This window comes from Tursiops truncatus, chromosome 18, assembly GCF_011762595.2.
Source record: "Tursiops truncatus isolate mTurTru1 chromosome 18, mTurTru1.mat.Y, whole genome shotgun sequence".
In the NCBI taxonomy this organism is placed as follows: Eukaryota; Metazoa; Chordata; class Mammalia; order Artiodactyla; family Delphinidae; genus Tursiops; species Tursiops truncatus.
In genome coordinates this window covers 48,613,676-48,630,583 of record NC_047051.1, presented here as the reverse complement: position 1 = coordinate 48,630,583, position 16,908 = coordinate 48,613,676, and the positions used below count along the sequence as shown (strand labels likewise).

The following is a 16,908-nucleotide window of genomic DNA, read 5'->3' as shown; positions in this document are numbered from 1 at the left end:
TAGAGAAATGCAAATCAAAACTACAATGAGGTATCACCTCACACCAGTTAGAATGGGCATCATCAGAAAATCTACAAACAACAAATGCTGGAGAGGGTGCGGAGAAAAGGGAACCCTCTTGCACTGTTGGTGGGAATGTAAATTGATACAGCCACTATGGAGAACAGTATGGAGGTTCCTTAGAAAACTAAAAATAGAATTACCATACGACCCAGCAATCCCACTACTGGGCATATACCCAGAGAAAAGCATAATTCAAAAAGGCACATGCACCCCAATGTTCATTGCAGCACTATTTATAATAGCCAGGTCATGGGAGCAACCTAAATGCCCATTGACAGACGAATGGATAAAGAAGGTGTGGTACATATATACAATGGAATATTAGTCATACAAAGGAACGAAATTGGGTCATTTGTTGAGACGTGGATGGATCTAGAGACTGTCATACAGAGTGAAGTAAATCAGAAAGAGAAAAACAAATATCGTATATTAACGCATATATGTGGAACCTAGAAAAATGGTACAGATGAACTGGTTTGCAGGGCAGAAATTGAGACACAGATATAAAGAAACAAACATATGGACACCAAGGGGGGAAAGCAGCAGGGGGTGGTGGTGGTGGTGTGATGAATTGGGATATCGGGATTGACACGTATGTATACAATGATGTGTTATTGCATTACTCTCAACAAACTATTTTCTCTTACATGCTGAATCATTTTGTTACACAAAGTCTAAATCCTCATTAAAGTGTATACTCCACCTCTCTAGGCTCTCACCTGCCCAAAGCCACTTTTATTCTTACTTAGAGGACCTTTTGTTATTTAAGTATCTTTTTTTTTTCTTTTTTTGCAGTACGTGGGCCTCTCACTCTTGTGGCCTCTCCCGTTGAGGAGCACAGGCTCCGGATGCGCAGGCTCAGCGGCCATGGCTCACGGGCCCAGCCGCTCCGCGGTATGTGGGATCTTCCCGGACCGGGGCACAAACCCCTGTCCCCTACATAGGCAGGCGGACTCTCAACCACTGTGCCACCAGGGAAGCCCCTTTAAGTATCATTAATGATAAAATTTCAAGTGTGATGACTTCCAACATGTAGAGGGAATACTTTGAATCACGAAACCTTAATGCCACAACAGATGGGGAACTGTCTGCTCTTAAGATCAAACCAGTTAGACCCACCTCTGCAGAAATTTCCTGAGTGTACAGGGTCAAGAGCTGTCATACACAAAAATGGGTTCTTTAAATAAAGACAAGACTAATAAAGAGATTTATTACAGAATTCCTGAATAAGATGAAAATCCTAACTAATTCTAAAGAAGAGTGAAGCTGTGCTCAGGCCTGTGACCTGAGGGCCATACCAGCAACATCTTAAACCAAAGCTCCCAGAATGGCGTCACTTGGCAGTGTTTCCCATCAATGAACCAAGCGATCTTCCCATGCTCAGTCTGACCTTTTTTCCCAGTACAGCTCTATGCCTACTTTAAACAAGATTCTTCCATTTTCAAAAGAGCCTGTTATCCAATTCCTCTGAACATGAGGACAGGATGGTGCCGGTCAATTTATCCTAAGGCCAAGAGGCTTGGTGACCTCAACTCCTTTTCTATTAATGACATGGCCCCTATTTCCTCTGCCTCGGGAATTGACAGTGCCAGAAAGTTAGCAGGTACGTGCCAGCAAGCAAGAGGGTGTAAGCACTGCTGGAGGCGGAGAAACTAAGTCCATGCTTTAGAGTGACAGTCTCCTGTCAGCCACATCAGAATGACCAAAGGGGCACGCAGTACTGCCGCTCAGGCGATGCTGATGGGGATCAAACTGGAGAACAGCTGACCTAGCCTCTTGCTACTCAACGTGTGGTCCACACACCATCAGCACTGGCATCACCTGGGAACTGTCAGAAATGCAGAAGCTGCAGCTCCACCCCAGACCTACTGAATCGCAATGCGCATCCTAAGATACTCCTGCAGGTGATTAGAGTCTTTGTAGACAAGTTCTCTGACAAATAACAAAATAAGGACACTCTTTCCAAATATGAACTAAAGCAGTATTTCTCGTTAGCGTAAACACGAAACACCTAGGTATTATAGAGCTCACATTGGACCATGACTAAAAGTGAATTGAATTCCATTCTTATGATACACTAATTGTGGTCATTCAAAATGATTTTAAAGCAACTCCCAAGCAACAATGACAATATATCCAAATTTGCCTTTTAAGTATACCATTTCCATTAAGAAAGCAGCTTAGGGCTTCCCTGGTGGCACAGTGGTTGAGAATCCACCCGCCAATGCAGGGGACACGGGTTCGTGTCCCAGTCCGGGAAGATCCCACATGCCGCGGAGCGGCTAGGCCCGTGAGCCATGGCCGCTGAGCCTGCGCGTCCGGAGCCTGTGCTCCGCAACGGGAGAGGCCACAGCAGTGAGAGGCCCCGCGTACCGCAAAAAAAAAAAAAAAAAAAGAAAAAGAAAGCAGCTTAGTCGCAGTTTTGATCAGCTAGCCCTAGCTCTTTTTGTTTTGGAAAGTTCATCCTGTTTTACGGCTTAGTTAATAAATGTAAGCTGTGAAGTAGCACACCTACAATCTGTGATTCTAATATGTAGGTAAACACACAAGAGATTCGACTTCCATCCTTATTTGTGAAGAAAATAAGCAGCTCGTCTTTAAGTTGTCCTTGGGTGCTTACTTCTCTACAAAGAAAAAGGCTCGGTCACTTGCCGGTAAGAAAGGAATTGAGGACAAGGAGAGCAGTAAAGTTCTGTCACATGTGAAAATAGGACCCAACCAGAAATGCTTAAAAGGAATCGCCAGGTGACACGGAGGGCCTGGGGCTTATACATGATAACTGTGCCGGCAGCTTGGTGGTTTGATTTTGCCCCAGCACTGTCTAATGGGGCAAGAGCAAAGCCAGACCAAGAGAGAGAGACTGAGAGCTAGCAGGTTAGGGCAGCAGCAGGTCAGAGGGATGGAGGGCTGAGTGCTCCCGTAAAAGGCTAGTTATTCTCTACACCTGCTTCCTTCTTCCTGTCCTGCCCCTAGGTTCTTCAGAACCTTTTTTTTTTTTTTTTCCTCTTTCTGACTTACTTCACTCTGTATGACAGACTCTAGGTCCATCCACCTCACTCCAGGACGAAGTGAGAGAGTGGCATGGACATATATACACTATCAAATGTAAAACTGATAGCTAGTGGGAAGCAGCTGCATAGCACAGGGAGCTCAGCTCGGTGCTTTGTGACCACCTAGAGGGGTGGGATAGGGAGGGTGGGAGGGAGACGCAAGGGGGAGGAGATATGGGGATATATGTATACGTATAGCTGATTCACTTAGTGATACAGCAGAAACTAACACAACATTGTAAAGCAATTATACTCCAATAAAGATGTTAAAAACAACAACAACAAAAAAAGGCTAGTTATTGACATGCTTAATCAACTCGGGTTACAATTAACCACACAGGAGCCATAACAGCCTTTGTCAAACTGCAGCATGAAGTCAGGTACGGTCTTACATATTATTTCTATTAAACTTTACATCAGAAAGGAAGTAATTCTAAAACTTACCTACTCTGTTAAAAAAAGAAAAAAAAGGTGCCAACATAGATTCTTAAGAAGTTCTGTCAGAGAACAGATTGGTTGGTTGCCAGAGGTGGGGGGACGGGACAAAATGGGAAGAAAAGAAAACAAAGTTCTGTCCTCAAATTATCCATGTTGTATGTTCCAAAGTGAAACATGTAATTGCTTAGATCAACGTGTCATAATGATGCTAAAATGCATGTCTTATGAATCAATAAAGCATGTTTAATGAAGGAAAACTACACAGTAAAACTTTGGAGATGGTTGGGAATTCGTGTTCCTTCAGTGCCCCCACCCCACCCCCTTCAGAGACTCTTTTACAGGTAATATGTCTGGATCATCAGCCCTTTTGTAAGTCTTTCCAACCCCAGGGACTCCTTGCTTTATGAGGCTGACTCACTTTTAGTCATTTCTATGTCAAAAAAGTCCAAAGGGGCTTCCCTGGTGGTGCAGTGGTTGAGAATCTGCCTGCTAATGCAGGGGACACGGGTTCGAGCCCTGGTCTGGGAGGATCCCACATGCCGCAGAGCAACTAGGCCCGTGCGCCACAACTACTGAGCCTGCGTGTCTGGAGCCTGTGTTCCACAACAAGAGAGGCTGCGATAGTGAGAGGCCCGCGCACCGCGATAAAGAGTGGGCCCCGCTCCCCGCAACTAGAGAGAGCCCTTGCACAGAAATGAAGACCCAACACAGCCAAAAATAAATAAATTAATTTAAAAAAAAAAAAAAGTCCAAAGACTTCTCACTGTAATTATAAAATATTGATCCTATCCCTGCCTACTTAATGCAAAATGAATCTCATCTTTCTCCCACAGGAGAGCCCCTGAGCTTTCCTACTTCGTACACTCCATGTGTTTCCCCCACCTCACAGCTTCTCCTGGTTTCCTCAACATCTCTGGTCGCTCATGTGACATTTTTCCATTCTCTTATTATCCCAACTGGCTCTCCATAGAATAGCTAATTTTCCCAATAATCTCAACTTCCCATGAAAAGAAGCTTACAAAGTCTAACTGTTCCCATTTTACACACGGTGAAAGTGAGGCCTAAGAGGTATGTGACTTGCCTAAGGTCACCCAGTAAGTAGTGAAGCTAGGATTCAAACCAAACAGTTCAACTCAAGTGTGTGCTCTTAACCACTGTATTAATTTCCCATTTCTGCTGTCACAAATTACAGTTTAGTGGCTTAACACAAGATAAGTTTATGATTTTACAGTTCTGGAGGTTAGAAGTTCAAAATCAGTCTCGCTGGGCTAAAATCAAGGCGTCGGCAGGGCTTTATTCCTTCTGGAGGCTCTGGAAGAAAATCGATTTTCTTTTCCTTCCTGAGGCTTCTTTCGCTCCATCTTCAAAACCAGCAGCATCGGGCTGAGTCTCTGTTCCACTACCATCTGTCTGGTTCTCGCTCCCTCTTCCACTTATCAGGACCCTTGTGATTATATTGGGCCCCCCTGGCTAATCCAGGCTCCTCTCCTCCAACCCGAATTCCACCTGCAACCTAAGCCCCCCTTGCCTTGCAACATATCCACAGGTTCAATGGGCTAGAGTGTGAACATCTTTGGGAGATGTTCTGCCTACAGCTACCAAGCCTCCTTAAAAACAGGTTCCTGGGGCTTCCCTGGTGGCGCAGTGGTTGAGAGTCTGCCTGCCGATGCAGGGGACACAGGTTCGTGCCCCGGTCCGGGAAGATCCCACATGCCGCGGAGCGGCTGGGCCCATGAGCCATGGCCGCTGAGCCTGCGCATCGGGAGCCTGTGCTCCGCAACGGGAGAGGCCGCAACAGTGAGAGGCCTGCGTACCGCAAAAAAAAAAAAAAAAAAAAAAAAGACAGGTTCCTGTGTGCTATTGCCTTCTCAGAGTGAAGCATCTGTAACTCAAGACAGGACTCCAAGTGTGGTTAATTATCACAAAAAACCATCACTGTAAAGGTAATTAATAATGGTCATCTTGTAAAATGAGGATAATGGGGTGATTGTGAGGATGGAATGAGGAAATAGATATGTGATTGGCACAGTTTCTAGCATATAGTAAGTAATCAGTAAATGGAGAGAATTTACCCAACTTCTCTTGTTGCAGACCACAGGTACTTTGTATTGTGGCATCTATATTATACCGTCAGCTGAGCTCACATAGAGTGGCGTAGTCACCTCCTATGAATTGACATCACAGTTCATAGGAAGAAGACCTGTTAGTTTTAACAGACCAGGAAGCTAGTCAAATTTAGAATAAATATAAGGTGGATATAAAGAATCTGAATTGAATGTCATGTGATGCTATTAGTGAGGTATCACAGAAAAAGGCATAAAATGCATGATTCCATTTGTAGCCAATATAAAATCACAGAATTCATGTGATTGATTTTTTTTCAGTAGAATACAGTAGAAATATATTCCTGATGAATATCCTTTTGGAGACTGAGGCCCATTCGGATCGTTTTTAGTTTCAGTTTTTGATATCCAGTACATGAGCTATGCGTGATTGCTCCAACATCTATAAACTAGACTAGGTAAATTTCCCATGTTTTCATCCCACCTTTTTTTTTTTTTTAATAAAATTAGGGCAAGTACAAGCCCTAAGGCAAACTGCCAGAAACCTCTCTCCAAGTTTACATGGATTTACATTCAGGTCCTTAAAACTGAGCATTTTTTCTCAATTATTTAAGATTTCGCCTACAGACATTATTCTGGTCCGCTTTTCCATCTCAACTACCAAGGCTACAACAACAGACACATTACAGGAATTAAGACAGATGCCTAAAAGGCCAAGGATGGTCATATGAATAAATCAAATACAAATGAATAAAACGGGCATAATGTCAAAGAGATGGCAAAAGAGAACAAAGAAACCAGAGGCTCCCATCCTGTCTATGGGACACCCCATATAATGGTTGCCTTGGGGGAATACAGGCCTGCTGTTACCAGATTCATTGCAAAGCTAGAGATGAAGATTTTATCTAAAATATGAGGGTATGCAAATGTTGATTTAAATTTTGAAGACAAGCAAAACCTGTGTGAGTCAAGCAAAATCCATTGTGGGCCATTTCATGACCTCTAGTAGGTCTCCTGGACTCTCCATGGGACCAGCCCAGTGATCTGTTGCTTTAGAGCATTTGTTTGTGGTGGACAAGGCTGGCTTCTAGTGATTATTTTCCTTCTTGTTAAATAATCACAAACCATCCCTTTAATCATCTTTTCCATGATGTTGTTAGGGAATAACATCTAAAATCAACATTGACCACTTTTTTGGACATTTGCAAATCTGCCACCTATGCAAATCGCCTCATCCTCCACAGGGTCTCTTGATTCTCCCCTCCCCTCCACCAACCCTCTGCTCCATATGTATTATGTCAATAAACTACTAATACAAAAACCCTGGCTTCTCTATCAACCCATAAGTAAATCCTACACACTTTTTCCATCAAAACATTTGGAAACTCTGACAGCTTCTCACCATTCCCAATATTGCCACCACATTCTCTTGCCTGAACTACTGTATTAGTCAAAAACAGAACCAACAGGATACATATATGAAGGAGATTTATAAAAAGGAATTGACTCATACAATCATGGAGGCTAAGTCCACAGTTATGGAGGCTAAGTCCCACAATCTGCCCATCTATAAGCTGGACACCCAGGAGAGCTGATGGCATAGTTCCAGTTCGTGGGCAGAGCCTGAGAACCAGGAGAGTCAGTGGGATGGTATAACTACAAGTTCAAAAGCTAGCAGCCTTGAAACTCAAGAAGAGCCAATGTTTCAGTTCTGGTCTGTCTGAAGGCAGGAAAAGACCAATGTCCTAGCTCATGCACTGAGGCAGGAGTAGCTTCCTCTTACTCACAGGAGGGTTGAACTTTTTGTTCTAGGCAGGCCTTCAACTGATTAGATGAGGCCCACTCTCAATAGAAAGGGCAATCTGCTTTACTTAGTCTACCAATTCAAATGTTAATCTCATCCAAAACACCCTCACAGACACACCTAGGATAATATAATAATGTCTGACCAAATATCTGGACACCCCATAGCACAGGTTGACACATAAAATGAATCATCACAATTACTGAAGCTGTTCCTTAACTGACTTTCCTGCTTCTCAGTTTCCTTCAGTCCACTCTTCAAACACCAATCTATGATCTCTTTTTAAGTTTTATTGAGACATTAATGCACATACTATACAATTCATCCAAAGGGCACAAATCAATGGGTTTCAGTGTATTCACAAATACGTGCATCCTTTATCACAGACAACCAATAATTTCTAACAACAAATTAAATTACTCTCAAAAGTCCCCAACGGCTTCTCATCCCCAGTGGCTTAGGGTAAAATGCAGTCTACTCACCAAAGCCCACAAAGCCCTATACAACCTTGCTGGCCTACCTCTTTGCCTCACTCAGTTCCAGACGCAGAGTCCTCCTTAATGGTCCGGTTTGATCCTGCCTTGACCCCACCCCTCTTTTCCTTCTCTATGGAAAACTCCCACCCATCCTCATATCTTCCCACTCCCTCCTTTCACTCAGGTCCCTGATCAAACGCCAGCCCCTGAAATAAGATGCTCCTGAGCCCCTTCTCCGTAACACTTCTCATGCATGCACTCAATCATTCTCTACCCATTCACTTTATTTTTTCAGTATAATTAAGGTAATTGGCAAGGTATTATAGATTCTTCACAGTAATCATTGGCACCTGACAGGTTATTATGGACTTACTGCCTATGTTCCATTAGGGAGCAACGTTCTCTGCCTTACTTGTGGTTGTGTCCCAAGTTCTTAGAACAGTACCTGGCACAGAGTAGGTGTTCAGTATTTTTAGGAAAGGAGGGATAGTCATGGGCCTAAACCCCATCAAGCAACCAATGCCCTGACACCAGTCTTACACCTGGGTTCTATTTCATATTAACGTCATCTGCTCTTCCATTTCCAATTTCTACATTAAAAAGATGCCTAAAGAGAGATTGTTCAAAGTGTCTTTGTATCTGAATAAAACTGTCATGTATGACATAATCTTACTCTGAATCAATTTTTTTTTTTTTTTTTTTTTTTTTTGTGGTACGCGGGCCTCTCACTGTTGTGGCCTCTCCCGCCGCGGAGCACAGGCTCCGGACGCGCAGGCTCAGCGGCCATGGCCCACGGGCCCAGCCGCTCCGAGGCATGTGGGATCTTCCCAGACCGGGGCACGAACCCGTGTCCCCTGCATCCGCAGGTGGACTCTCAACCACTGCGCCACCAGGGAAGCCCTCATTAATGTTTTGAAAAAAGTTGCCCTCAAGGCTGAAAGTTGGCACATAAATGTTCATCTTAGATTTAAAAACGAGTAAGTTTTGAAACCATAGGGAAGTGTTCCTAAACTTGTGCCAATGCCATGACTAAGAGATTATGGCTAGAAATAAAACCGGAGTTTCCTGATTTACAGTGCTGCATCATTATAAGGGCATTGTAACCAATTTCAATGTTGACACTAAGTTTCTACTCTTGGTGATGCTTAATTTCAGTTGAGAGTTGGAGAAAAATAGGGTGACAAGAAAACTTGAGGAGATCTCCTAAAAATATATAAATAACTCAGTCATCATTGACTTATTTATATGCCATTTACATGGAGGTATTAAGGCATTTGGATATTTAATATCTAATATTTGTTACCTTGAAGACATCCAATGCACATCAGTCTGTTTCCTCAGACTTGATTACTGGATAACCCCAAACCATTTCAAAGTACAGATGGTGATCCACAGAAATTCCAATAAAAGATACATTAGAAAAAAGCTATTTACATTAAAATACAACCATGGAAAATGTCATTTCAAATGCACAAAGTGATCTTTTTTTATAGTACTGGCTAACTTTTATGCTATGATTTCTTACACCAGTGCAATAGTACACTAAAAATGGTAACATTATAGTACTCTTCTATGTCTTTATTAAGAAGTAAGAAAAAGTGCTCCGTATTTGTGTTATTGGTGTTTTGTTTTCAAAGAAAATAATGAGATTGGCATGCTAGTAAAATAAGAATAGTTTAAATGTTAGTGTTACACAGCTTGTAACAGTGGTTCGCCTTCCCTTTGTAATAAAAACATTTCTTTAATAGAGTTTTAATCATGAGACCAAGATGGAGCAGTTTTAATCAAGTGTATTGATATAGTTTAACCTTCACTGTCTCATTAGGAAATGAAAGAAAAGAAAAAAAACTTTTAACTCAAAACTCCAATATGACCCAACATATATGAAATTATTCCAATACAGTAAGAGGTGAGAAATGGTAATTTATAGAAACATTTAGCCTTTGTTATTTATCAACTGTGAGGAAATAAAGAACATGAAAACTAAGAGTTGAGGCAAGAGTAGGGTTATGGGAGGGGACCTCCATGTTGACCCCCATCCATCTAAAGATGGGGGGCAGGGCAGTCAGAATCAGCTCAGTACGAAAATCCTGCTCTTATTGGCTAAATAATCGAATTGGCAAGTATGAGTGAATCAAAAAGAATTTGCTTGGTGGAAGCCTCTCCCAAATTTACTAGGTGGAAGATCTCCTTCAACAAATCTACGAAGTCAGCAATAAAATTCAAGACCAGAAAATAGGGCTTCCCTGGTGGCGCAGTGGTTGAGAGTCCACCTGCTGATGCAGGGGACACGGGTTCGTGCCCCGGTCTGGGAAGATCCCACATGCCGCGGAGCGGCTGGGCCCGTGAGCCATGGCCGCTGAGCCTGCGCGTCCGGAGCCTGTGCTCCGCAACGGGAGAGGCCGCAACAGTGAGAGGCCCGCGTACCGCAAAAAAAAAAAAAAAAAAAAGACCAGAAAATAGACACTACTGATCTTACCATTAAATGGTTATTTTAAACTAGCTGTACACCATTTTCCCCTCTCTTCTCATGCCGCAGCTTGTTATCAGTGTTTTGCATATATTAACATCCAAATATTTTCACAAATGCATCTTGCTTATTACCAACGAGAGAGATATTCCCTCTGAGACACACATTGGGTTTGACCTAGTACAGAGCAACTCTCAATCACCACTCTTTCAAGCAAGGCATATATTCATACTGGCTGTTCATCCAAGCCACATTCTAATATTCCTTGAGTACTTTCTCTTCAACCATACAAAATTCATTCCTGCCTCTTACCCAGAAAAGTACCACCCTTGAATGAAACTAGTAATTATATTTGTACTTCTTACATTATTTCAACTTGGAAGAGAAAGGAAACAGAAGAAAGTTTTTTTCTCCTGAAAACAGTCTGTCTTGAGGTCTCACATTTTGATTTTACTTGTAGAAAGAACTCGCAAACTCAGCGTTTCACAAACCTCCCCTCTCCCAACCCCTGGGCTTATTTTACTAAAAAAAAATTTTTAATGGGATAAATATAGTCATTGCTTAAGAGTAGTTTTCAGAAAAGTACATGATAAAACCTGTATCAGAATATTTAAATTTTATAGCTGATTCCTCAGGTGAATTTTCTACTACAGCGGAAGGGAACAACTAGATGTTTCAACAGTGACCTTGGCATAGACTAGGTTGCACTACTTTGCTGACACCCAAGTGTATAGGTGAGTGAAGATGAATGAATCAGAAGTAATTTTACACAGGTACAAGAACACTGACCACTAATAACCTTCTGAAAAATGGCAGACCCATAGACTTGCTTTATTTCTTAAAATAACCATTATGAAGGCAGGAGAAAATGACACATCTAACAGCTTAAGCTAGCTGGCACCTTTGCCCATTTCCTACATTCTACAGCATTCCTGAATGAGGAGACAACTTTCCCAGCCTCTGTAGTCAACCTTACACATTCCACTCTTAAAGGAATCTGAAAGAATAACACTTTAGAGCAAAGATGTTCAAATTGAGCCCATATTTTTCATGCAAGTCCGGATATACCAAGGATTTTTCTACTAAGCCCACTGACAGACACAAACATTCAAACAAACAAATGATTCAAACTAAATTTTCTAGGATACCATTGCTTTTCAAAGGGAAATCGCAATTGAAATGCCAAGCATGAGAACAATGAAATCTGTAGTCAGTCAGCAAACTAGTCCATATAAAAGAGTAGGGTTTACTTTCTTGATTCTTTAGCTCAGTGGTTCTCAACCAGGGATGATTTTATGCCATAGGGGTTATTGGCAATGTCAGGAGACATTTTTAGTTGTCACAAGGCGGGGATGGAGGGCACAGTGCTACTTGCATCTATTGAGTAGAGGCCAGGGATGCTCCTCAACGTTCTACAATGCACAGGACAGACTCCCGCAACAAAGAATTATCCAGTCCAAAATGTCAATAGTGCCAAGGTTGAGAAACCTTGCTTTAGAAAATACAAATAGACCATTTAGCTTCAAAGCTAAATACACATGGGAGTGGACATGAAACAGATAAAAGTCATAACTGAAGAAGAGAGTAAAAAAGAGAGGAATGCAAGAGGGGGCTTGGAGCATTACACTCACATAGCTTAACAAACCCTTACACAGAAATTGTGTAATTACTGCTGTATTTGACCTAACTTGGTATCTACCCCCAAACAAACTTCATTCATGAAACAACTTCAACTCACACACCAGAACTGAACAAACTAAAGGAAATGAATACTCCTGACCACAGCCCAGTCAGCCAAGACCACTCTCTCCCTTAAGGAACTCACCTACTAGCTGGCCACTGACCCACGAGATCTGTAGCCTGGAAAGAAAAAGGTAATCTCAGACTCACAGATCTCGAAATCAAACTTATGGTTAGCAAAGGGGAAACCTGGGGGGAAGGGATAAATTAGGAGATTGGGATTATCATATATACCCTACTATATATAAAATAGATAACTAATAGGGACCTACTGTATAGCACAGGGAACTCTACTCAATATTCTGTAACAACCTATATGGGAAAAGAATCTGAAAAGGAGTGGATGTATGTGTACGTATAACTGATGCACTTTGCTGTACAGCTGAAACTAACACAACATTACACAACACTGTAAATCAACTATACTCCAATTTAACAAAAAAAAAAAGAAAATGTAATCTGATCCATTCAGATTCCTCTCTTGGGAAACGCAACTAAGGGATGCCATTTCCTGTTAGAAATGGGACAGAAAAAAGTAGTCATGTTGAACCCAGCTGCCATGTTTATGCCTGAGCACTAGATTAACGAGAGTCCTCTGGAAAATCCTTACAATAAAACACTCTTCACCTCACGTAGCTTGAAAGCATCTTTGCTCTTTGTTACCATTAACTACATGTAAAACTGGTGGATCTGATTAAAGTCTTTGAATGTACCAGTGTGAATTCCTGGTTTCAATATTGTACCAGAGTTATACGAGATGTTACAATGCGGGAAACTGGGGTGAAAGGCACAGAGGAACTCCGTGTACTGCTTTTTTTGCAACTTCCTCTGAATCTACATTTCAAAATAAAAAGTTTTTTAAAAGGCAAGTATTAACTGAAACATTTACCTATCTGTATTAGTTTCCGAGGGCTGCCATGACAAAGTACCACAAACCAAGTGGCTTAAAGCAACAGAGATGTATTGTCTCACAGTTCTGGAGACAAGAAGTCCAACATCAAGGTATGCACAAAGCCATGCTCCCATGAAACCTGTAGAAGAATCCTTCCTTGCCTCTTCCAGTTTCTGGTGGTTTGCTGGCAATCTCTGCTCCTCCTTGGCCTGTGGACGCATCACGCCAATTCTCAGTTGTCACATGGCTTTCTTCCTGTGTGTACCTGCCTTCATAAGGCCATCTTCTTATAAGGATGCCAATCATATTAGATTAGGGTGCCTACCCTACTCCATTATGGCCTCTGTTCCCATACTCCATGTGACAACACTCTTCCCAAATAAGATCACATTCTGAGGTACTGCAGTTTAGGACTTCGGTATATAGGCATACCTCAGAGATACTGTGGGTTGGGTTCCAGACCACCGCCATAAAGCAAGTCACGTGAATTTTTTTTGTCTCCCAGTGCATATAAAAGTTATGTTTATACTAACTGTAGTCTATCAAGTGTGCAGTAGCATTATGTCTAATGAAGCAACACACATACCTTAATTAACAAATACTGTATTGCTAAAACATACTAACCATCATCTGAGCCTTCAGAGAGTCATAGAAGTGACATCAGAGAACACTGGTCATGGATCACCACAACGAATATAATAATAATGAAAAAGTTTGAAATACTGCAAGAATTACCCAAATATGACCCAGAGACATGGGGTGAAAAAATGCTGTTAGAAAAATGGCACTGATAAAACTTGTTCGATGCAGGGTTGCCACAAACCTTCAATTTATAAAAAATGCAGTATCTGCAAAGTGCACTAAAGCGAAGCACAATAAATTGAGGTATGCCTGCATTGTATCATTTTTTTGAGGGGCAGGACACAATTCAACCTATAACACTGAGAATAACTCAAGACATCTGAAAAAACAGAGTACTTTCAATACAATTCATACTTTTCATTGTCACAGAAGTTATTTCGTAAAAGTTATTTTCATATAAAACATATTTATTCTATTAAATTGAATGTTTCTTCCTAGGAAGACTTCAAAAACAAAAGTTCTTTAACTTTATTCCTTAAATAACACCTCTGACTCCTATATTGCTAGAAGTAATTCATACATATATATACATTGCAATACATGCATATATATGAAAGTTTTTTACCCAACCAAGTTTGAGACCAATGAAAATATCATGTCAGTTGCTTAGTCATGACAGAAATAGAACAGATGTAACTTGGTAAGAAGGAAGGAATTAATATTTGAGCCCAACTGCTCTGGAACTTTATATATAGACAGTTGACCCTTGAACAACAAAAGTTTGAACTGCACAGGTCCATTTATACGTAGATATTTTTTCAAGAAATATATTGGAAAATTTTTTGGAGATTTGTGACAATTTGAAAAAACTCACAGATGAACCATGTAGCCTAGAAATATCGAAAAAATTAAGAAAAAGTTAGTATATATCGTGAATGCATAAAATATATGTAGATAACCTTTACACAGGCATAAGGTGAGTGATATTTAATATAAAATTATTTGTTAGTTTTCTTACTGTTTTATAACTTTGCTTTCAAGGAATTACATTACAGTACAATATGCCTCTCTCTCTCTCATGATTGGAGAAACTGCATATCGGACTATCATCACGGGTAAGTGGGTTTTTCAATGTAACAATGTTTCTAATACTGTATTATAAATATGACTGTAATACTGTACGCCACAAAAATCATATAATGGTTCATTTATTAGTGTATAGGCTTGGTAACCATGAAGCAATCATAGTGTTGTTTCTTTGTTAACAATGCATGAATCATTATACCTTTAAATAAATATGAATTTCTTTTTCACATTACCTTTTCAATTTTATGACTAATGTCAGTAATATGTATAACAGCTATAGTGTTTTGTATCATATGAGACAATATTGATGTTGGTATTGACAGACAGATGATTCATCTTGTAAACAGACAATGTAAACTTATGGTTTCAATAAATACAGTACAGTACTGTAAATGTATTTTCTCTTCCTTAGGATTTTCTTAACACTTTCTTTTATCTAACTTACTTTATTATAACAATACAGTATATATTGATAATACATATAACATACAAAATATGGGTTAATCGACTATTTATGTTATCAATAAGGCTTCTGGTCAATAGTAAGCTATTAGCAGTTAAGTTTGGGGGGGGAGTCAGAAGTTACACACAGATTTTCAAGTGCGCAGGAGGTTGGTGCTCCTAACTCTCGCTTTGCTCAAGGGTCCACTGCATTCTATATTTCAAAAGAAAATAGTAATTTTCTGATCTTTCAAAGAGACAACTGTAAAAACTCTTCTTTCCTTCTCTCCTAGACAGGTATTTTCTAATAATAAACACTCTGCCACCAACTTATTCCTGTCAAAATTCTGATGACATCTTCATGCCAGCTGCAAACCCAGAAATTTTAGTACTGCTACCTTTAATCCGTCATGCCTTTAATACCTGCAAACACATGCATGGCCAAACAGAAGGTTCCTGAATGTATTATAAGCAGCTTGACTATTCCAAAGATAAAATATTAACAATATTTTATTTACATTCCAGTTATTAGCTGTCTTAAACTTGAGTGTTTTGTAAAATTAATTTTTTACCTGACTCCCATCATCAGCCTTGATTCTTAGGGAATGCTAACATTTTTTTTTTTTTTGCGGTACACGGGCCTCTCACTGCTGTGGCCTCTCCCGTTGCGGAGCACAGGCTCCGGACGCGCAGGCTCAGCGGCCATGGCTCACAGGCCCAGCCACTCTGCGGCATGTGGGATCTTCCCAGACCGGGGCACAAACCGTGTCCCCGGCATCGGCAGGCGGACTCTCAACCACTACGCCACCAGGGGAGCCCCGGGAATGCTAACATTTTGAAAATTATCCATCATTTGTAATTATAAATTATTTATTTCCAAAGATATGGTCCCACATTATTATTGATCTCTCTAGGGTCTTGATACAGCAGAGAATCTATATAATGATAGTATGGGGCGTTTTTCATACACAAAACTCCGGATTTAAAGCTAGAATGAATCTAGAGAGTCATCCATAGTCATCTTATGGAAAAGGTTACTGAGGCAAAGTAGAAGACAGAGACTTGCCCAACATCACACAGGATGTTGGTAGGAAACCAAAAGAGGTGACAGGTCTTAAGTATGTTGCAAATACACTCCAAAACCTGCATGCTGAGCAAGGGCAATGTATAAGCACGAAGCACCTGAAATGTAACAACTCATCAGCTTTGGCCAGTTTCCATAAACTGTGGTCAACTAGCAACCAATACACGGAGGGCTGAGTTTCGGAAAGACCGTGATCCTAAACAAATGCAATTTGTGGAAGAAATGGGCCAAAAGGGGGGATATAGGCAGTTTGAGGGCACAAGAAGCAAAACAAACAAAAAATTAAATAAATAGAATAAAAGCCTCCAGGCAGAATGGAAACAGAAGGAGGAACTAAAGATATAAGGACAAGATCACAAGAAATACTTTTCTTGAGAAAAAAAGACCCCAAACCTAATATCTATGATAATTCCAGATAAGAGCACGTGTTTATGCCCATCTTTTTACATTTCAGAAACAAGTATAATTTTGAAGATAATTTATTACTTACCAAACCTGCTATTGGTGTGGACAGTCTATTTATCTTCTTAATGACACCAGGTTTAAGCTTATTAATCAAACTGAAAGTAAATAAAGAAACAACGTATGCAGTTACAAGAATGCCAATATTAGTTTAGTGTTCTTTTTAACATCCTCAAAAATCATACATGTCATTCATCCACCCCAATATTTTCTTCAGGTCCAAGAGCACAACAGAAAGCAAACAACTAAGAAAATAA

At 40.7% G+C, this 16,908-nt stretch overlaps 1 protein-coding gene across 15 annotated transcripts in view; it reads right to left on the bottom strand.

The window, feature by feature from the left end:
* The window catches only part of LMO7 (LIM domain 7), a 202,728-nt gene that overhangs the window by 105,458 nt on the left and 80,362 nt on the right, over positions 1-16,908 (bottom strand). For all 15 annotated transcript variants that reach the window (XM_073795312.1, XM_073795314.1, XM_073795316.1 and 12 more), the window contains one exon: positions 16,680-16,749. In XM_073795312.1, the coding sequence (XP_073651413.1) occupies positions 16,680-16,749 (70 nt within the window). The remainder of the gene's footprint in view (positions 1-16,679; positions 16,750-16,908) is intronic.